The following is a 23302-nucleotide window of genomic DNA, read 5'->3' as shown; positions in this document are numbered from 1 at the left end:
TGATCAGGGATCACGAAAATATAAAAAAAATCTGTAGAAAAACGGATCACGATAGCGAAAATGCGCCGATCACGAAGAACGAAAATAACCCATCAGGCCCCTCATAAATAAAAAAAAAATATTGTGCTAAAACCTTTTTTCTAGACTGGTATTTATTGGGGGGGGGGAACTTCCTATATACAAGGTAATAGGACGTGCTGCTGGAATAGGTCACATTTTCCAGCTTGAAAATATGTGAATAGGTGGGCAAAACCATCAGAAATATATGATAAGGTCAATAAAGTTTTCATTACTTGTTATATGAAAAGCCATGTAGCTTTCTTGGTGTTACGGCTGTGTTTTTATCCACAAATAATTTTCCCTCTTTTGCCACTTTGGTATTCCACTTTTCCAACACACCACCCACAAAACCCAACCAATATGGGAAAAGGTTACATTTTTTGGTACGCAATATATAAAAAGGTATACATTTTTAAAATCTAAATTATATGAAAAGGGTGGGGTATAACAGAACCCCAGCGGCACCTCCTATCAATTAAGTATTGAATTGACCCCCCCCCCCCCCCCCCCCCGTTTTTACTGCTTTATTTAAATTCCAATCTTTTTACCAAATTTTAATTAAGAATTACATCAATACATTTTTTTAAAACCAGTTAATAATACAGCAACCAAAGAATACTGTTACCCTCTTCCTATCCCGCTCCCCTTCCCCAAAACAAATTTGGTTAAAAGATGTGAATTGAAATAAAGCAGTAAAAAGTATGGAATGCCCGTAACCCATTAAAAAGACGAAAAGAATAAATTAATCCTCAATATATTTAGCGGAAATTTGTTGATTTTTTTTTCAAAATCAAATGATTGTATTGAAGTAAAACCAAATCAAAAGACTATCAACAACATATAGCAAACAAATTGCATAATGACTGTAAAATTGGCGGTGAGAGGGTGGGTGACGAGCAAAACATTTTTTTTCTATATTTTAATACTCTAGAAGTGTCCTCTTATATTCAAAAATCTTTTATGCGCAAAAAAGTGAGCTCTTACGTCCTTGTTTAGGGACAACAATTCGATTTTCTAGTGAGAGGAACATTAGGTTTTTTCGCGGGCATAATGTTCCTTAATTTTTTCCTGATGCAAGGTATGCTGGTTTATTTTCAATTGTGTACACAGCTATATCATGCATTTTGTGGCAAAATATTCATTTCCATCCGGTCTTTCATAAATATTTATTTTCATGCAGCTCTTACAATACTAGACCAGCATATTCATTTCCGAAATCCGCTTTACTCTCAAGAATATCAAGTGGTTATCTACTTATGATTTTCCGCTAAACTGATTCTTCAAATTGTTATTGTCATTGTCTTATTCTAAATAAAAAAATATACTCAACACCAAAAATGAAGCCCAGCCTATTTGAAGGATGTTCGCTACTCTATTTCAAAATAAAAAAGCTTTTTTTGAAGACTGTTTTAAATTGATAGTATATAAATATTTAAACGGAACTAAAAAAGCAGAAAAAATTGAAGGGCCCATGTCCTTGTTTTCGAGATATAAGCCATTGAAAATTTGGCGGGAAATGGTTCTCTCTATACTTTTCATACATAAAACATTTGCACCTTTTTTCATTCAAACACTTTGAAAAAATAACAAGGATTTTTTAAAGATTTACAAATATGGCTTTTTAAACTATATATAATAAAATCATGAAAAGAAAATGAGGGGTTAGCGGGCAAAACTTTAATTGGCACTACATGGATAAAACCAGAGGATTCAGAATATCTGACAAAAATTAAAATAACAAGAGGAGCGAACATCCTTAAATTCATTTTCTTTTTCAGAAATATTTATACAAACAGCTAAATTGCTGTCATTCGCTGTACATATTTTCTTCAGTGCAAAAAATGAATAATTTTTATTCATTAATTATTAAAATATATTATGATAAATTATTTTAAGGAAATTTCCAGTGACCTCTGAATTATTATTTTTACGGCATTGTATGCCAATTTCTCCTTTGTTTAAGTCATCATAAAAAAAGAATCTGGTCTACTCATTCAACTTTTATTAAATTGGGGAGGAGGCGAACTTATTTTGTATTTTTTCCGTATCTATTGGTTTTTTTTAAGTAAAAAAAAAGAAATGAAAAGAAAACCTCTTGTAAAATTAAAGAAACTACTAGCCTAGATCGACAATTTGGTTAAGTTGTTTCATATATCCTTAAATAAAAAATATAATTTAGCGCCTTGGGCCACATATTGTCGTTGACATCAATTTTGAAACAATATTGCACATTTACATTGTTGTGTACTGTGTAAATACTATCCTGAATTGAAAAAAAAAATAAATATAATTCTTTCATTAAAAATTGGTTTTGGTTTAAAATGCCTTTTTTTTATTCTTTTTTCGTTTGTTTCATGAAGAAAAACTAAAGATTTGACAAATTCAATTAAATTTGCGATTATTTTACAGTTGTTGAGTATATATCCTGTGAAGGTTAAGGACTTGAAAAGTGTGTCGTTTTTTTATTTTATTTTTATTTTCCATTCATTTCGACTTAAAAGCAACTAGTTCAGTCGTTTGCTAGTATCTTCTTGTCCCTACAATAACAAATTAGTACCTAGCGTCACTTCCTTTAATCCGTGTTTATGAATGAAAAATCAACCAGCCAGAAAATGACCAGATTCGTATCGCATCTGCTTGGTTCATTTTACACCAATCAACAGAATCAACGATGTGCAAGAATTGTTGTAAAAAGGACTTTCTTTTTACTATCTTATTGTATCTTTATTTTATTTACTTTGTAACCAGATAAACTGTACTTTTTTCTTTGTGAATTGTTCGTCTCATGTTCGCATCCTGCTTTTAACTCGGTAAATAGGATATGTTTGCCTGTCAGCCATTTTTACACTTCAGGAAGCTTTTTTGCACTGTGATGTTCATGTCAGGAACATCGTTCAAAATCGGTAGGAATAGATACATGTAGATCGGCAACAAAATGCTCAAGTGAATACAATCAATGCCTTGTTAAGGCGAATCCAAGGAACAACTCAACCCATACTCCCCCGATTTATGAAGGCCGACATTTAAGTAAAATACAATCAAGGCCTTGTAAATGCGAATCCGAAGGGGACAAGGGCTTAGTTTCCCCTCCCTTTGTTCGATTTTTATATTGGATTTTATTACATTTTTCTGACTTATTACTGCTGTGACCTTTTTTAAATGAAACAAAAAAAAAAAAAAACAATCGATGTATGGGTCTTTCCACTTTCCCCTCCTAAAATATCTCAAATCCTTAAAGCAACTGCGGCTAATGCTGTTCCGGCTTTCCTAGAAGAATTATATCAAAATATTTCTACATCCTGTGTTATAGAGCTACATGTAGTTGTTTCTGATTTGTTCGGATATATAGTTATGAGTGTCCAATACTTGCAGAAATTGAATTTATTCTTGGAAAACATGGTTGATTATTTTTTTATATTTATGGTTTCTGATTTGTTAGGAAAGTCATGTGACCGTTTCTTGTAAAAGTTGACTTCATGGTTGATTACTGTTTGTTGTTTAACGGCCAGTGGCAAATATTTCATGCACATTCAAAATGAAAACAAATTAACAGTATATATAATAGGAAGGCTTGGCAAAGTTGGGCGAATGGGACGAAAGGTAGCAAATTTGGACCGCCACTAGAAATAAGAGAATATGTTACATGTAGGTGCCTTTGGTCTGATCAACACAAAATGCGCTTTTAAAGTTTTGGTAACTTCTTAATGAATGTTCTTTCGAATGTAGATACATCATGAAAATCTGAAGTTTATAGTAAGAACTATGTGCTTAAATTGTTCTCCAGAATAGGTACTTTAAGATTCTAAATCCTTAATATTAACATAAAAGCGGTGGCTTAAGGTCTACTCGACAAAGAGGAAGAGCCGCTTCCCCCTTTTTGTTTTACCCATAGAGTCATAATCACAAAGTAGTAAAGTTATAGGTGTAAAGCTACCAAATCATAGTAGGTCACATTCTGTTTCATACGAAAAAGGGTCGAAAAAAGTATTCCCTTGAATTTAACAGTTGTATGAAATTTATCTTACATTTCATTGCAGTAAAAAAAATTCTGAGTCATAAACATATATCTTGGGTGTTTCAAAGCACCATTCTTTTTTATTTGGTGTTTTTATAAAAATATTTTGGAAACTTGAGGTTTCATGGTTACTAAAGCTTGTAAACAGGGAAAACAATTGATTGGTTAACTTCCAGTAATGGTTATTATCTTATATGCAATGAAATGTTATATGAAATTTGTCTGTAGTACTGGACAGGATAAAACTTTACTCATGCCAAGTATTTCTTTATCCGAAAACAAAGATAAATATTGCACAATTTTTTTTGAAAAGTGCCAATTTAACAAAGACTAATAGGGGAAAACAATGGTGGTATTATTCCTATAGGATTTTGTATGTATATTAAAAGATTCAATTAAAACAATGTATGTAAATAAGTTATGAATTCTTTCACAAATTTCCATTCTGAATATGCATGAAATATTTGTCACTGGACGTGTAATAAGCAACAATAAATCCAATCTGATTGAGATCTTTCGTAACTCGGCCTGTCAACTAAATTAAAATTTAAAAATGAACTGCTGGAAAACAATTTTAAGTCAAAATTCCTTTTGAAAATGTATAAATGAATGTTTCCATATAATCTATGGTAAACAAGTATTTGTGAAATAAATTGGACTCCTCTAAAAAAATGGGGGTTAAGGGGATATACGCCTATGTCCAACAAAATATTTTGAATATCTTTTAATATAACTGACCCACTAACCATATTTTTACAATTTGATTAGCAAAATGAACAACATTGACGGAAGTTTTATGTTCAAGGTCAACAATGAAATGTTTACACGACTCACAGCTGATGTTAATCGATTTAGGTGAAGCGTTGAAGTTATTTGGTTCATTTAGCCAAAAATAGTGCGTTCAATGAGTTAGTCTAGGATAAATTACATAACTCTCGTAATTGAAATTTTATTCGTTATAATGTTGTTCTGTGTGTAATGTAAATAATTGGACAGAATATTTTTGTAAAACATATATTTTAAAAGAATTGAGAGGACTGAAACCTTTTTCCTTGGGATTTTTAAAGCCCCTTTCCCCCATTTCTAGGCGCCCATAGAGAAGGCCTTGAAACGTCCTTACAAGGACAAAGATAGGATATCAGTCATAATTATATATTAACGGTCTGGTGCCTATTGACCACAACACTTAATTATCAGAGATCGTCTGCCGGAGAACCATCTTGCAGACGACAGCGCAACTCAATCAGACAATAAACCGTCTAGCGGCTAACAAGCCATCTGCCCTATTGTGCTTTTAATATGGTATGGGAAGAATTTAATAATTGTTTACCAATATATTTTTCAATAATCGATATCATGGACGAGTGCCAGACGAGACGTAATTACCAAGCAATAAATTAGATACGTAGATATTGACAATAAATGTCCTTACATTAGTTTATGTTCGTTTCTGACGGAGCTATATTGTTTCCTAAGCCTTTTCCTGATTGAGGGATTAAATGTTATGATGCCTTTCGTCATGTTAACAATTAAGGGGCAATAGTTGCATGTATTAACGTTAAGGGGACATGTCTCCGAGTGTAAATCACCTTTTGTTGGAGCATAAAACTTTGTAAATATATATGTGGTGTACACATCATCCTCCCAAAAATGTCCCACGGGAGAGTCCCACTCCAGGGCGTTTCCTGATACAGAGGTGTACATATCACGAATGTGTTTGCCCCCCCCCTTTTTTCATTTTTGAGAGAATGCTGTTGAAAAGTGTTATCAATATGCAGTGGTGTAGGAGCACTGCTTCTTGCTTCATTACTATATATTGGAACTTTCAAGTATATATTGTATTTACCCTTTTTTAAATGACTTAAAAGTGGATATTTGGTCTTCATTTTTTTAAACTGTCCTTTATATCTCATTCCTGATGCAGTGATACTCATGAAATTGTATATTTTTTCATATGTTTTGATTTATGTATACTTTTATTTGTTCCTTTATATATATTAAACCTAGCAATATCAGGAGCCTGTAATTCAGTGGTGGTTATTAGTTGTTGCATATCATATTTGTTTTTCCCCATAAATCAGGACGTTAGTTTTCTCGTTTGAATTGTTTTACATTTGTTAAGTCTGTACTTTTTAAATCTTGCTAGGCAGTATAGGTTTTGCTCATTGTTGAAGGCTATATGGTGAACTGTTGCTGCTAACTTCTAGGTCATTTGGTATGGGCTGGAAAGGTGTCTATTTGGCAATCATACCACATCTTCTTATTATTTAATCTGCAAACTGCTGATTAGAACACATTCTTTAGTGTAGAAACTCTCTGCACTGTCTATAGCTCCCTAGACCACTAAGTGCATAAGTGGCTTCAGCAAAGATTGTTCTGTCCAGATTTGTGGAGGAATGAAGAAAAACAATATTCTCATAACACATTTTTTATTCATCCACTGCAAGATGACTCGCAGAAGATTATGTAATAAAACATTTGTGGTATTCATTCAAATCTATGTTGAACAAACACCAAAAACTAAACAAATTAGCACTATTTGATACATTTTCAGTGGCCTACAGTCATTAAACAAAGATGTTTCACACATTTTTACAACCAGACAACACAAGAGTGCACACGCTGAAATGTCTCGCCTTCTTTACTAATCATTGATATTATGTTGATAGTCCTAAATATAAAGCTTTATTACAACTGTCACATAAACTTAACATTAACCAAGTAAACTAAACATTGACCAATGAACCATGAAAATGAGGTCAAGGTCAGATGAACCATGCTAGGCAGGCATGTACAGCTAACAATTCTTCCATACAACAAATATAGTTGACCTATTGCTTATAGTTTAAGAAAAACAGACGAAAACACAAAAACTTAACACTGAGCAATGAACCTTGAAAATGAGGTCAAGGTCAAATAAAACCTGCGTAACTGACATATAGATCATAAAATATTTCCATACACCAAATATAGTTGAACTATTGCATATAGTATTAGAAAAAAAGACCAAAACTCAAAAACTTAACTTTGACCACTGAACCATGAAAATTAGGTCAAGGTAAGATGACACCTGCCAGCTAGACATGTACACCTTACAATCACTCCAAACACCAAATATAGCTGACCTATTGCATGCAGTATTAGAAAGAAAGACCAAAACTCAAAAACTTAACTTTGACCACTGAACCATGAAAATGAGGTCAAGGTCAGATGACACCTGCCAGCTAGACATGTACACCTTACAATCATTCCATACACCAAATATAGTAGACCTAATGCATACAGTATAAGAAAAACAGACCAAAACACAAAAACTTAACTATAACCACTGAACCATGAAAATGAGGTCAAGGTCAGATGACACCTGCCAGTTGGACATGTACACCTTACAGTCCTTCCATACACCGAATATACTAGACCTATTGCTTATAGTATCTGAGATATGGACTTGACCACGAAAACTTAACCTTGTTCACTGATCCATGAAATGAGGTCGAGGTCAAGTGAAAACTGTCTGACGGGCATGAGGACCTTGCAAGGTACGCACATACCAAATATAGTTATCCTATTACTTATAATAAGAGAGAATTTAACATTACAAAAAATCTGAACTTTTTTTTCAAGTAGTCACTGAACCATGAAAATGAGGTCAAGGACATTGGACATGTGACTGACGGAAACTTCGTAACATGAGGCATCCATATACAAAGTATGAAGCATCCAGGTCTTCCATCTTCTAAAATATAAAGCTTTTAAGAAGTTAGCTAACGCCGCCGCCGCCGCCGTAGCCGCCGCCGCCGGATCGCTATCCCTATGTCGAGCTTTCTGCGACAAAAGTCGCAGGCTCGACAAAAAACAATGAGCATTTGGTCATTTTAACAATTACTTGTCTTTCAAAAATATCCCCTGCCCCGCTCTGGCCTAAGGCAGATTCTCAATATTTACTTGTTCATAGTTTTACCCATACAGGTGAAAATAATTTTAGCATCAACATTGACTTTCTTAATAAAATTTTAAATTCATCTCTAAAGTTTGAAAAAATAAAAATTCACATACAAAAACAGATTAAGAGAACAAATTGTTACTTCATATTCTCAACTACTGTCTACTGAACAAGAAATAGTCCAAATTTAATCTCCTGTTATAAAACCAACACCCCAAGATAACATTGTCTGATTGTAAAAATATGCAACACCATTAGCAAGAGTCAGATAAGGAAATGTTCGAGTATGGCAAAATATTACACACTTGACAAAAATGCAGTTACAAGTCAACCCTATGGAAATTTAGGGGAACTGAATAATATAAAACCAAGTAAAATCAGGCAAACAAAATTTGTGCTCATTTGCATAAAAATTTCAAGTAAAAATTCATAATTCATTTGGAACTACCAGAAGTTTTTCGGCTGAGAAAATATATTTTTATTATCTAAATGATAAGTTTATCTTGTGTGACCCCCCCCCCCCCCCCCGCGCGACTATATATTCATCCCCAAGACTCAAAAGGTCAATAAGTTCAGTAGTTTACCAGACATCCAAAAGAACAGAAATCCATAGGTATATTCATTTCTAAGCCATCTGCTTGCTAGATTCATCATGCCAGATTCATCAATGGATTTTCTAGTTATAAGACCATGCATGATATTTGATATAATGAAAGACAAAACTTCAAAAAAACGTTTTTCAATTAACCAGAACATTTAAATCAAAAGCTTTCAGTACTTAATAAATGACTTTAAAAGGATGTGCAGTAGATCCACTTCTAATTCTTTTGCAACTTAATCACTTTAGAACTTCCTTAGAAACTTTATATGGTATAAAATATTTCTATCGACTTATTTGATGTATTAAGGACATGGCCAAATAGGGAAGAAAATTATTTATAAATCACCATGATCTCATTTCAATTTTTTAACTAGCTATTACATAATTCTGAAAGTCCATCTTTAGAGGAAAATTTCCTTTGTAAGATGGAATATAATGGAAAGTGGATTTATCTTGATGTAATATTGTTCAACTTTAAAGTCCTTTAATAAGCTAAATTTTAATCTACAAAATTATTGACAGGTGAAATACGTATAACAATATTTCAAAGGGTCGCAATAAAGGAAAGATTTTCAGGGACAGTTTAAAGTTATTACATTACATGATGTCCTAAGCTTTATTAGAAAGCCTTTCAAATTTTACAAAAATCTTCCTTTCCAATATGAAGTTCAAACATTATTTGTCATAGTAAAATTTTGTAAAAAGACATTTAGAATTGAATATAAATTCAGGAAAAGGTGTTCCAATGAAAAATGAAATTATAAAGGGAGTCTGTAAATGTATGTTGCAGATGAAATGGGACTTTTGACATAGTTTCCAAATGAAATCTTTTGAAATAATATACATATATTATAATATATATAACACTTATAGACTTTTTAAAAAAGAAATGCATACAAAATTTATAGCATGTACAAATAAAGGTAATGCTAGCACACTGTATTTTCTGCTGCCTCCGATAGCAATTTTAAAACCTTGAATTATGTCCATATCTTACTGCTTTCCAGTGCCAAGGCTTTAGATACATGTATTATCAACTAGGAACTACTCTTATATATATATGCTTATATTGAAATAAAGTTTGTTGCAGTATAAGTAGTGGTCTTAATTTCCTACTCTCTCACCCATCTCCCCCCTCAAAGGTAATTTTTTAAAAAGATCTTTTAATTTCATCAGTCAAAACAAATTTCTTTATCTTTTCCATAATTTCATAATACCCCTTCCCCCCAAAAAACAGCCATTGACAATGTAACCAAAAAAAATATGGACGCATATTCAAGGTGTAATGCATTTTTTTTATAATTACAATTTATACAAATTATACACAAATAAACAAAGTAATTTTCTGAAAAAAGAAAATCATAACAACTGATAAATGAATCATTAATAAATAAACAGATATATGTACAAAATGAGAAGTATATGAAATAATATAATGAAATCAATACAATCAAACAAATGTACATTTCAAACCGAAATCAACAATTCTCTCATATATTCAAAACAGAAATTTATCACACAAACACTAATAAAAAACAGATATAATATAGGAACACAAAGTATAACATCTTTTTTAACATGTATAACAGAAACAATTTAAGAAATGTTTCTAAGGTTGAGTTTGACAGACAGTAGATTTTAGAAACAGATGATTATTTATCAGAATTAAAAAAATCTTCCAAGATCGAATCCCATAATTTAAGTATGTAGCTTTAGTTTACTCACAGAATCTTTTTTACCTAACACGGGGAGAAATTTCGAATTTTGAAGCTTCTTTGAGGAAACAGACCCCGGAGAGACAACTATGAATTCATGCAAAAAATGAATCAATTTGACAATCATGTCCAATTGGGTGAAACTTTAAAAAATACTTCTGGTCGAAACACATCACTTGAATTACATGCTCTGCTGAACACTGATAAAATATCAATGAATTTAAAATGAAGACAGGATTTTAACCCAGTGTTGTTAGAATATTCACGATCAGCTGTTCTCATGGAAAAAAAACACCTGTGACATTTACGAGTTTTGTTTGATATTTTTCAATCAATTTCGTTGCATGTTCACATGATCAATGGATGTTTCAAATCAGCTTCCTGGGAGATATATATTACGTATGTCCTTGGAATTAATGGGCATTTACCTTTCAAACAATTTTTAGTACACTATTATGCAGTTTACTTATATTATTTAAGCCTGTTTTCTTAATGAAAATTTGACACCAAATGTTACTTTTTTACACTTGCAAAATTATTTTTATCATATGAAATCAGATGTCAGAATCTAAACCTTAGAGTATAAAATTTCTCTATTTTATAAAGTGCATACAGGTAAAGGATTTGTTTACAACTATAAATAGTAACAATCAAAATAAAGGGGATTTCCAAAAACACTGCAAATTACAATTTACAAGAAGCACACCTTAATATTTAACACTGCACTAACAAGTTAAGTCAAGTTGACATGTACATAGTTTTAGAAGTACATCTTTTTATTTTGGGCTTTTCCTGGAAAAAGTAGAGAATTACTCATACGATTGTATCTTAAATATCAAATTTTCTCTGTTAAATGACCAATTAAAATCTTGACAATTTAGAAATAAAAAGTTAAAATTCTCTTAGAAAGCCAAAACCAGTTTTAGAAACAATAGTTACAATACAGAAAAAAAGTTTTTTTCAATTTCCATTTGAAAATTTCTTTTCGGTTCTAGGGACCTAAAACAACCCTATATTTCAAACATCTTCTGAAGTACATGTAGCCCATAATTCATTGTCAACATTTTCCACTAATAAACAAATAATTTGCATATTTACCAATGAAAAAAATGATACTGGAATGTATTTAATTTGATGGAGGTGACTAAAGAAGCATTTACATGTATTATTGCACGACTGCTGAAACTTAAAGTAGCCCTGCAATGTACAACAGTGCATATCTTGTTTTAATTTTTGAACTGAATTAATATTTCAAAGTGAAACAAAAATAATTATCTTGAAAAATAACCATTAGTGTTTTGCAACTGTACATTATTAAACTAGTATAAACACTATTTTCAAATTCTAATTTGACCTTGAATAATTTTCACAACATTTTAATTCAAAAGAGATGAATATTTCTTTTTACACTCAAAACAATATTTCCATAAATTGATGTCAGACCATTTTCTGGTACCTAGTCATTTTTAACATATTTTTTCTTCCTTTCATTGTTCACATCAAAAACAAATGTTGCAAAGAATTTAACAAAGAAATGTAATGAAATGTCAGTGATGATAATTAAAGCTATGAGTGAAAATAGTACTAAATCGATCACAAGCATTTAAAAAGAAAAAAACACAAGACATTTATGTACGTACACCTGTAAAATTGATCCATCAAATTTTCCACGTTTCAAATCAGTTTATTTTACATGAAGCATGGGTATTTCTTTTTATGTTTATAACTGCTAAAGATTAATATATATATTTTGTATTAAATTAGTCAGACCAATACATCATATCTTTAAAAATTGTTTATCTTTTCTGCAATTCTGTAATACTTTTAACTTTATGATCAGACAAGTATAAAACAAGCATCTTTCAACGTTCTAAATATTTACAGTTGTTTAGATGATCCAGTTGTTTGGTACCACAAGAAAAAATGTTGAATCAAATTTATATAGTGTAATTTGAGCAAAACTTCCTTTTATATGATTAAAAAATGTACAAAAAATGGCAGTTAGCAACAGAAATGAAAATGAATCGCAATGGAATATTTACAAATGAAAACAATGAGGATGATGTGATCCTAGGATTTCTGAACTATAACACCGGGACGATATACATAATGTTCTAAATGGGGCGAATGTAAAACTTCTGTGTGGTATTTTATGTCTATATGCTGTTGGGGTCGGTAAGACATCGGTGAATCACTATCCGAATTCACCATGTCCTCTTGGTCACTTGTAATACTACTCTCTTTTTCATCCTCCTCGCTGTGGGGAATGGAATGTTCATTTCGATGATCTTCAAAGCCTAGCCGATCACCTTCCAGATGACGAATAGCTTCTACGATCGTAGCAATGTTTCTACTCGACACGGATTCCTGAGAATCATGGTCTTTTACAATAATGACTGGTTTGTCCTCTTCTGTTTTCATCTCTATCTCCGTTTTAACATCAGCTGTGCTGTCAACATATACCTGGAAAAAAACAAAAACATGACCTGCATAAAAAATGCCTTAAATAATTATATCTTGCTGAAATATCAGGCTTTTTAAAAAAAAGCTATGTCTATCTGCATCTACCTCTAGACCAAAATCAACAATACAGGGCTACAGAACCATCCGAAATTAATAATGTTGAACAGCAGTCAGAATTACTTAAAATTTCCGCTGCATGTACATGTAGGTTTCCTATACCACCCACTGTTTTCATACCAATATGCCAGATTTTATTAGCAACCGCTGATTACCTCACAATACATGTATCTAAGTGCAGAAAGGTTAAGCTAATATATTCTGCTAATGTAACTGCCAAATTGACTATGTTTCTGATAAATAAACATAGAACTAGCCATAACAATGCTCTAATAACAATTGCCTATCAATAGTGATTATCTGTTGACTCTGTCAATAAACAATCTATAACCTATCCAGAAACAGGTCATAGGATATTTGCCTCGGGGTTTCATTATCTTAATGTTGACTGGTACTTTCAATATATTCCATGAATAAGTAATCCTGAATTCAGGTGGTACTTATCAGTAGCATATATAGGAGGGTAAAAGTAAAAGGTACTGCCTCTTAATTTCAAAATCTTAGTCATCTTCTTAGTTAATCTGTGATTTTCTGTAGGAGTTTTTCATGAACTAGTCTTAAAAATACTAATGGGGATTGCAACATTAATAGGATGGTAGCCCCATTATAAATAAAAATTTAAAAAATCGGATAATGCGATATACAATGTACCTACCACATCGTCAGTCTGCATTTGAACTATCTGCACTTGATTGGCCAGCTCTCTGATGTTGCTTGGGTATGAATGTTTCTCTAATTCTATACGGAGCCGTCTTTCCCTTTCAAGCTGACACTTCATGGCCACCATTTCCCGTCGGACATCATCAATAGACAACTCGTCATAGTCGGCTGTGATGCCTTCATCTGATGATTCTGAAAAATAAATGTCTGTGATGTAATTCTGTAATAAAATTGAAGGAATTACTGTAAATTCAGAATTTTTTTGTTATTTTTATTATTGCATATATATGATAAGTTTTGTGAAAAATAACTTCTATTTTAAATTTTGATAGCGTAATTTATATGCATAATTTTTTCTCAAAGTGAATATGCAATAATTCCCTATTTATTTGGTCAATTCAGAGTTGGAAAACAATTTGTGTGCAATGCAAAATATGTTCAATGTACAATTGTAGCTCAGTATATTACATTGTAAAAACATCCTCAACTATTTTTTTTTAATCCAAGTGTCATCTATATTAGTATTTAAAATGAAGATGTTTTAACCACACACTCTTGTTAATAAGCATTTCCTTGTCATTCAAGTGTGCAGTTACAATGTAAATATTGTACTTGTTTATAAGGAAGAAGATTAAGTGTTAAGTCATTTTTCTTGTCAGCTACATTTTACATTAGAGCTTGAGCTACTCATACCAACATGAATGCAGAGATTTGAAAGATTGATCTACAACTTTAATGACCTTGACACGGTCTAGGGATCGATAATTGATGTTCAACCCTACTTTCAGCTCTATTGGCTTTATCATGGCAGTCATTTTTTTTGGTTGAGGAAGTCTTAGTGCCTAGAGAAAAACAACCTCAAGCTAGAAAACTGACTTTCATAGTCAATAAAGATTGGAGTGGAACGCACCTGCCACTTGCGAGGTTCAAACTCATGCTCAGTACAGAGCTCCAGATAAGCTGCGTATTTGCGTGATCACACAATACAAATAATTAAAAACCCAATGCAATTGCCCATTGCAGGGTTCAATAACCCAATTAATTCAAAGGAAAACCCAATTATATGCCAAAACCATGAGTTCTTAACGCTTTTATTCGCTATTGTTTGCGTTATTTACCCTTATCTGATTACAGTCGTCGCATAAATCTATTTTTATAATATTTATAATTGGAAATGTCCTTTCGTTCTAAAAATAGAGCCTTGCATCAAGTAGCCGAAATTGGTCCCTGTTGGAATTTTCCGTTGCTCAAAAGGTACACGTTTATGAAAACATTTCGATCTTCTCTGCGTTTATCCAATTAGCGTTTGTCTTATTGTCATATTTTTTTTTCGGGATTTATTAAAACATACAATGAATTAAAATGAAAGTAAATATCCGATAAAAATATTGAATAGAAGCATGTTTTCAGCTTCTTTTTGATACTTTAGGGAAAGTTATTATGATGATAACAAGACCTGTTTGCGTACCTTAACGAGAACATTGCTAGAACGATAAACACGGGGTTTTGTCAAGAACGAAATCAGTTGGAAAAAGTGAAAGGCCAAATCAATTATGACATGATATATGTAGTTGGAAAGCATCAGAAACCAAAAGTTCTAATCAGCTGGGACAACTTAACCCAGATTTATGTAAATTATATTAAACAAAAACATTCAAGTATAATTTTAGTTTATATATTATTTTTTTTCATTTTAGTTGATGAGTGAATACACATATCCGTTTTTTACGTCAATGCATCTTGACACTTTCTTTGTTTTGGTCTTATTGTTCTGTATGCTTATGATAGTTGTCTTATTGGCAAGTGCAGTTTAACATTGTCATTTATTTATTTGATGTTGCAGAATTATTTGTAAATTTAACTCTGTCAATTTAAGTTGAATGTGGTCTCCGTCATTAAACCTATAAACCTGGTCAAGGTTTTGGGGTATATCTTAAATCTGGGAACTACTTATTATTTTTATTAAAAAGTAGATCTGGCAAATAGGTGAAAGGACTGGCAAAACTTTCTTACAGCACCTAAATTTCACATATATTACATAAAAATCTAAACACTTAGCCACGCCTACCCCAACTAAACTGTAGGGTGATCATATGGGATCTAGAAAGGTAATTAGTAACTGTCCAACTAGTGACACCAGCTGCAGTTTATATAAGTTGTGAGAAAATACAAAACTGGCAGAACGTTTAAAATCAGACACAAATTAAACGTACAATTGCTCGTCAGTGAATAAACCAAATAAAACAGCTAGCATATATACAAAGAAAGAAACACATTTAAGATGGAAAAACATATCTGCATGGGGTTGATATAATGTGATTATAACATGCCTAAACATTCAATATTGTGTTGATGAAAAAACCCAATACATTAAGGAGCTTGGTGGTGAAAAACCCAATTTGATATTTGCTTGAGGGGTGAATTGGAATTGATAATGCAATTTAAAAACTTTATCACCCAATTACATACAAAAATGGTGGGTAAAAACCCCAATTTGTGAATTCTTATCTGGAGCTCTGTCAGTAGTGAGGCTTGTGATAAACATACAGTAGATGAACTACTTAGACCACTCTGCCACCTAGGCCCTGAGGTTGCAAAGATACATGATGGTTCACTGGGCAGTTAGTTCAGTAGACAATTACAATAATGTTTCTGTCAGTTGGTAAAATTTCACTGGATGTTTTAGGAATTTTCAGAAATATAATTATTAAATGTTACGTTAATTGCAAATTCTGCAGCAGTCTATTTCATTACCTGTATCCCTCTTCCAGCGTTTCCGAGGTGGAGAGCCATGATACCCACCAGTCAACATTTTCTGGAGTTGAGAATTTTCGGATTCTAGTCTATCCTTCTCTCTTTTCAGATTCTGAATGAAGTCGGCAGTATGCTGAAGAATAGCAGCCTAAAAAAACAGAAACTTAATGTGTCAATATGCTTCCATGTACATGTATGTTTAAATATATTTTATGCACCAATTTTACTGATAAATCTACAAATCTGCCAAAAATATGATACAGCTTTCTTTTTATGCCCCCATCTTCACCGGAGAGGGTCATTAATTGTTACCCTTGTCCGTCAGTACATACCAACATTGATTTCTGTTCACTAACTTTAGTTGCCTCAACCAACTATTATAAAATTGATATATACAATGGTTATTACAACAAAACACAGATCAAGTTCAAATTTGGGTGGCATCACTTTTATCATTCTCGAGTTATGCCCCTTTATAACATTATGTGCAAGCGGGGGCATCATCTGTGTCCCATGGACACATTCTCCTTTAATTTTCATTATTTGGGGGTGTTTTAAAATGGAATGCCTCATTTTCTTTTGGTTTTTCTGTTAAACTCATACATGTTTGTACATTTGTAAACGTATGGATAAATAAATGGGGAATGATGCCCCGCTTGCATATAACGTTATAAAGGGGCATAACTCTAGAATGGTAAAAGTGACACCAACAAAATTCAAACTTATCTGTGTTTTTTGGTAATTAGCATTGTTCATAAGTTTCATAACATTTAGCTGAGGCAAACTAAAGTTAGAGAACAGAAACGAATATTTTAGCAATTTTTCCATTTGTAAAGGGGCATTACTCTAGAACAGTAAAAAGTGACACCACCAAAATTCAAACTTGATCTGTGTTTTGTTGTATTAAGCATTGTGTGTAAGTTTCATAACATTTGGTTGAGGCAAACTAAAGTTAAGAGAATGGAAACAAAAAATTCAGCAATTTTTCCTTGTGTAAAGGGCATAACTCTAGAACGGTAAAAGTGACACCACCAAAAATCAAACTGGATCTGTGTTTTGTGGTAATGAGCATGGTGTATAAGTTTCATAACATTTGGTTTAAGCAAACTAAAGTTAAGAGAACAGAAAAAAAAATTCAGCATTTTTTTCCATTTGTAAAGGGGCATAACTCTAGAATGGTAAAAGTGACAACACCAAAATTCAAACTTGATCTGTGTTTTGTGGTAATAAGCATAGTGTATAAGTTTCACAACTGTTTAATATTTGGTTGAGGCAAACTAAAGTGAGAGAAAGGAAACCAATTTTGGGACGTACGGACGTACAGACGGACAAGGGTAAAACTTAATGCCCCCTCTGCTACGGCAAAAAGTTAAAAGTTAACAAATGAACCATACATATATGTACATGTATACATTTCATGAATATACACTATACTTTAATATACAATGTTAGATTTATGTACAATGTATCTAAATGTAATTTTGCCATCTACATCAAAGACTTAAATTTCTTAAATTATCTTTCCTGATTGACTATGATTGCAATTGACAAGTTAATTTAACAAGATAATTTACTGAGCAAGACCAGCTGTCAGATGATTAAATGATAGATTTTTGTTTCACCTGAAACCAGATATTATCATAACCTGTCAGGGGTCACTGAAATGTCTGGTCACTTCAGGTCATGTTTGTTTACATTGCATGTAAATAAATGTACAGAGATCATGTTACAACATGTACTCTGCATGTTTAATTTTTGTTTGGAGTAAACACATGTGGCATCTTTCTTTTTTTAGCATGTTCACATGTAAATGTATCATTAAAATCAAGTAATTAGTATCCTTGAAATTGATCATTTCAAATTTGTATTTAGATAATTTTATTTATTTACATAAAATAGCTGCCATGTTTTCATTTCCTATTTTTTTCATTATCATTTATTTACTGTAATTATGCATAACTTTTGCAAAAAGGTAAAACAAAATTATGTACATGATGCTTCAGTTTCTTTTTTAATTTAAAATACACTAATTTGCCATCTATAATTTCATGGCATATATTTTATTTCCATTTAAAATAACTTTGAAACAGACTTAAGAAAAAATTATGCAAATACAAAATTTGTTAATTTAATTGAGTTTTTTTTTATGTACATTTGTAGTAAAAAAAAATTTGTCACCTTTTGAATCCCTTTTTAATTACCATAAAACACATAACTATGTAGGGGGTAAAAGGAAATTATGCAAATGCTGTACAAAAATGTACCTGCATATGACAACAGAGAGATAACTGATTAATGTGTATTGCCTGTCCTACATGCATGGGTGGTTTCTGTGTGTGTTATAACACCACAAAAATGTCAATTATTTTGAGCTACCTGAACACTCCCTGGGAATGTGACCTAAATTTTCTTAAAAACAGCTGTTTAATATTTATATAATTATCCCGTTAATTCATACTAGTTAAAAAACCAAAATAAAGAGACTCTTAACATTACACCAATTCACTTCTCAGATAAGCTTTATCAACATTACTGATTTGCACTTACGAATGAATTGAAAAGTATAAATATAAACTTCTCCGTATATCTGCTGACCACAGATAAATTTACCTACATAGTCATACATATATTTGTACCTTTTACCTTAGGAATTCAGGGAGTGTCAATAATCACTGAAGTCACATGATCATGATCTGACCCACTTAAAATCTAATCAATGAGATTTAATTCCAGGTCAAACAACTGAAACCCTCTTACAATACAAATTGTGCAAAGCAATGCAAAGAAATTCAGTGGGATCAATAATTGGTTTTATTCTATAGACTAGCCAATAACTTAAGCAGACGAATTGATCTGCAGAACGGACTGATTGTTGTGCACCGATCAAGGTTTACCACTGGCAACAGATGCAGTATTTTGGCGAGCTGCCAACAGAAATTCATTTCTCATACTATAAAAATGATCAGCTGATATTGAACAAAATCTAAACAAGTCAATGATCAAGGGTTGTTATATAAAATGTTGATAATCGACTCCAATTTTTTCCGCCCAACTTTTTTTACTCTATAAATTTTCTATTGACAATTGAATTTTTTGTTTATCAATACATGTGACCTTTTAAATCGACATACAAACTGTATCTATATATATACATGTACACATTCAGTGTAAATGTTTGATGAATCTACAGATCCCATTTATAAAATTACAGGAATATTTATTTTTAATCACTTTATGTATTAGATACACCTTGCCGATGGGTGTTAACCCATAAGGGTGTATCTAATTTACACAGAGATATTACTGTCAATGCAGAATGATAGTTTTCAATAATTTAGGAGGAGGGTCTTTCAGTAATTTGATCATATGTTACTGAAAAGCATGATTAATGCAGGGTATCCAATTTCATTTAACAACATCTCGATGTAAATTAAGAAATGAAAAAATTTAATTTAATTTTGATTTTCTTTCGTAATCTGAGTTTGTGTGTTGGTGACAAATTTTGTGATCTTAGCACATCGAAACAAAAACAAAATTTAATATTCATTACCTTGCTGAGTTTTTCTCCATCGCTGTGTGGTATGAGTGTTTTCAGGGACTGAAATCCAGCATTTATACTCTGCATTCGTCTCCTTTCATTACTGTTAGCTATTTCTCTACGTACTTTCTTTTCACTCTCTAAATGACCATGACCGTCCTGACTGTAAAACAAAATTTACAAAATTAAAATACATGTACAAATGTAAGTACAAAATGTACAAGATTAGTGTACTAACTGCAAACATGACATGGATAGCTGTCTATCAATGAAGACTGGACACCACTGTGATCTTATACATCCTGCACAGCCAAACAGTCGCCCCAATGTATCAGAAGTTTTACTGCAAGAACACAGAATTTCTTTACCATAGTCAACCTTTGAGGTTATAATTTATGTCTAATTTATACATACAATTTAACAATACTATATATTAAACTATTTCTTTCATTCATGCATTGAACATACATGTACATGTAAATGTATACATTGTTCATAATGTCATAACCATTATTTTCAAAGAATATCCTACATGTACAATGTATATTGCAAACTAGCAGCTAGCCCTACTTTAAATACAAAAAAATATATGTGTCAAGATCTACAATATGTACATTTGTACAACCTTAGTGAAAATTTTCATCTCATCGTTTTGACATCATAGCATAAAGAAGCAACTCTCATATGTTAGAAAAGACCTCTCCTTGACATGTCTCAAGCAAACCTGCTGTAGGCAGTTCAAGAAACACACAATTTGCACTTGAAAACCATACCAGTCTAATGAGTTCATAAACCTACTTTCCAAGTTTGCTCTACATTTGTACTTTTATTAATATTTAACATGCAGAATTATCAATAAAACTTTATCAGGTCTTTCTATTTATATACCTGTATGTACATTATAGAAATACTTTTAATATATAAAGGCTTCACTTTTATCATTTCATTTTCTATACTTATAGCTGCTGCCTTGCTGCATAGAAATAGAAAGTTGTGTACTTGACACAATTTTAACAAAACAGATTGTTTAACATTATTGTAAAGTAACTGTGGTCTTTCTTTTTCCTACATTTATAACATGGTCTTTCCTGTTGTTCAACGCTTTTGTGTAATAAGAAAGTGTTTCAGTGGACTAAATATGGAACAATATGTAATCATATGAATAAAATATGGGAAATTAAACTTGTTGAGATGACTTTAATATAATGTGTACTTCCTCTAATGTTAAATCAGTTAAATCTATATTACTAAATGAATAGAGTTTAAATTGGGTGTCGCCTTTTCTTCTTTCACATAAAATCCACGAATATTGTTTTATACCACAAAGGGGTAATGACCAGCATAGTTTATTATGTGTTCATTTCAAGATCTTTTTTTGGGGGTATTTGGGGGTTCAAATAGGAAAAAAGCCAGTTCGGATCGACCAACCATCACGACGTTCGGCTCTGAAATTTACGTTCCGTCATTGCACATCTGCCTGGCAAAATTAAATTTTATTTCGTTGCAGATACGGTAAATATTGACCTTACACTGAAACACTTTGTGATACACATTCCCTTGACGCTCTCAGCAATTTAGCAACAGATTTTTACACGTCAAGAGCTTTTCTTTCCGGGAAACCGCCTCAATATTCAACACGAAAAGGGTGGGGGGAACATTTCAGTTTTCAGTTAAAAATGGGTACTGAAGTGCGGCTAGAATGTGACCCACTCCTATATAGGGGTGGTTCTGAGCACAGAAACACCAGACATCGGGTGCGGATCCAGGATTTATTGTTAGGGGAGGGGGGCAAAAAAAATTGTTCTGCAGATCGGAGCATGTTGCGAAATATTTTTGGGTAAATTAGCAAAAATGAACGTGCCGTCATCATTTCCGCTTTGTCTGCAAGTATTATGGTCTGCTCAGCAAAAACTCAAAAAGTATCTTAATATCGCCTTACACCAAAACTTAACTATATATTTATATTCAAATTATGAACCTAAGTATATTTCACAGGTATTTTCTAGTAATAAATAAATATACTGGCCTTGCAACATACCTACAAATGTATTCAGATGCAGAGTCAGAAAGGCTTAATAACTGGCATTATATGGCACAATGCTGTTGGATTTGTTTTGTTTTTTATTCCGTCATATATTTCCAAATTGTAACTTTTTTATCAGCATAAAACATGGACAATGTACATGTATACACCTTTACACCTTTCGCCAATTTGTTCTAATAAAATGTTATTTGTATAATTTTAGAATTTTTGAATTGAAAAATGATTTCAACAGTAAAATCGTTTAATTCATAACATACATGTACAATGAGCAGTATTGTAAAACCTCAACTTTTTTTACAAGATAATTAAATTGATAAATCTTAGATTAATATGAATAAGTTTTAAGTATGTCTTTCTGCTCATTATTAAATTCAAACATACATTGTATATGTCAGTATTGTAAAACCTCAATTTTTTTTTCACAAAATAATATAAACATTGATAAATCTGATATTTCTATGAATAACTTGTATGTATGTCTTCCTGATAAATGCAAGTGTACTGCTCATAAGTCCTGTGATTAATTTTCCATTAACGATTATCACAAGTTACAAAGTTTTCGTTTATCAGCTGATTTCCAGACATGAATGAGACAATCAACCGACACCATATGGAAAGCAAAATATCTCATAAAATTAAAATATCAAAAGTAGAAAATTAACTTATGTCAAACAATATCATAGTCATTTACATAAATAACTTCAACAAAGATGTTATCAACTGCTTAAAGCAGTTTTATAATCAACATTGATACACGTAACGCTATGTAACACGAGTTACGTGCCCTTTGTTTTCTAAACAAGCCATGTGACCTGCCGGTCGTAGACAAAGATGTATTTTCATCAAAATCAATAAAACAAACAATAAACAATCAAAATATGGTATGCATTTCGAAACTATATTATATTTGCCATCTTATGGCAGTATGTTTGAATATTAAGTCCAAATAATAAAAGAGAAATTTACAAAACAAGCTCTGGTTACTCATGTCTACGCCAATGTTTATATTTAGCAAGCGTGCGTACAACTCACCTTCCATAACATTGGGAATATTCCTTGTCTTCGTTGCAATATTCCGGTAAAACTCTCCTTCTTTCACTATTCCTTGAATAAACTGACATAATATTCCACTTTTTATAAAAATCCAAATGTAAATATAGGTTAAACTTGAATTATTAGTGATAGTACACCGACAGTTCACGCTCGGGTCGCCTTCGTTGAAGAAGAATGAGTAATAATTGGCGGGAAACAGCTGTAGGTCGATTCAAGGTGCGAGGCGACAGACAGCAATTTTACTACTCGTTACGTTACTACCAAGATTTTATAAAATTTGTAATCAATTTCAAGTTTGGAATAATTTGGGAATAAGGCGCACATTTGTTAAGCTTAAAC

General features: G+C 32.0%; 1 protein-coding gene and 1 long non-coding RNA gene across 2 annotated transcripts in view; one reads left to right on the top strand and one right to left on the bottom strand.

Moving 5' to 3' along the window:
- The window catches only part of LOC127715199 (uncharacterized), a 507760-nt gene that overhangs the window by 171965 nt on the left and 312493 nt on the right, over window positions 1-23302 (top strand). The gene's annotated exons all lie outside the window — the stretch shown is intronic.
- LOC127715180 (transcription factor AP-4-like) lies at window positions 10888-23199 on the bottom strand. Its single transcript, XM_052221219.1, has 5 exons — window positions 22943-23199; window positions 19879-20029; window positions 16329-16476; window positions 13570-13766; window positions 10888-12797 (listed from the first exon to the last, which is right to left on the bottom strand). Exons 1-5 carry the CDS (start codon window positions 23029-23031, stop codon window positions 12405-12407), a joined length of 978 nt encoding a protein of 325 aa, XP_052077179.1. The 5' UTR covers window positions 23032-23199; the 3' UTR covers window positions 10888-12404.

The sequence above is a fragment of the Mytilus californianus genome, unplaced genomic scaffold, assembly GCF_021869535.1.
Source record: "Mytilus californianus isolate M0D057914Y unplaced genomic scaffold, xbMytCali1.0.p SCAF_9, whole genome shotgun sequence".
In the NCBI taxonomy this organism is placed as follows: domain Eukaryota; kingdom Metazoa; phylum Mollusca; class Bivalvia; order Mytilida; family Mytilidae; genus Mytilus; species Mytilus californianus.
The sequence above is the reverse complement of the archived record's forward strand: the minus strand, read 5'-3'. Positions and strand labels throughout refer to the sequence as shown.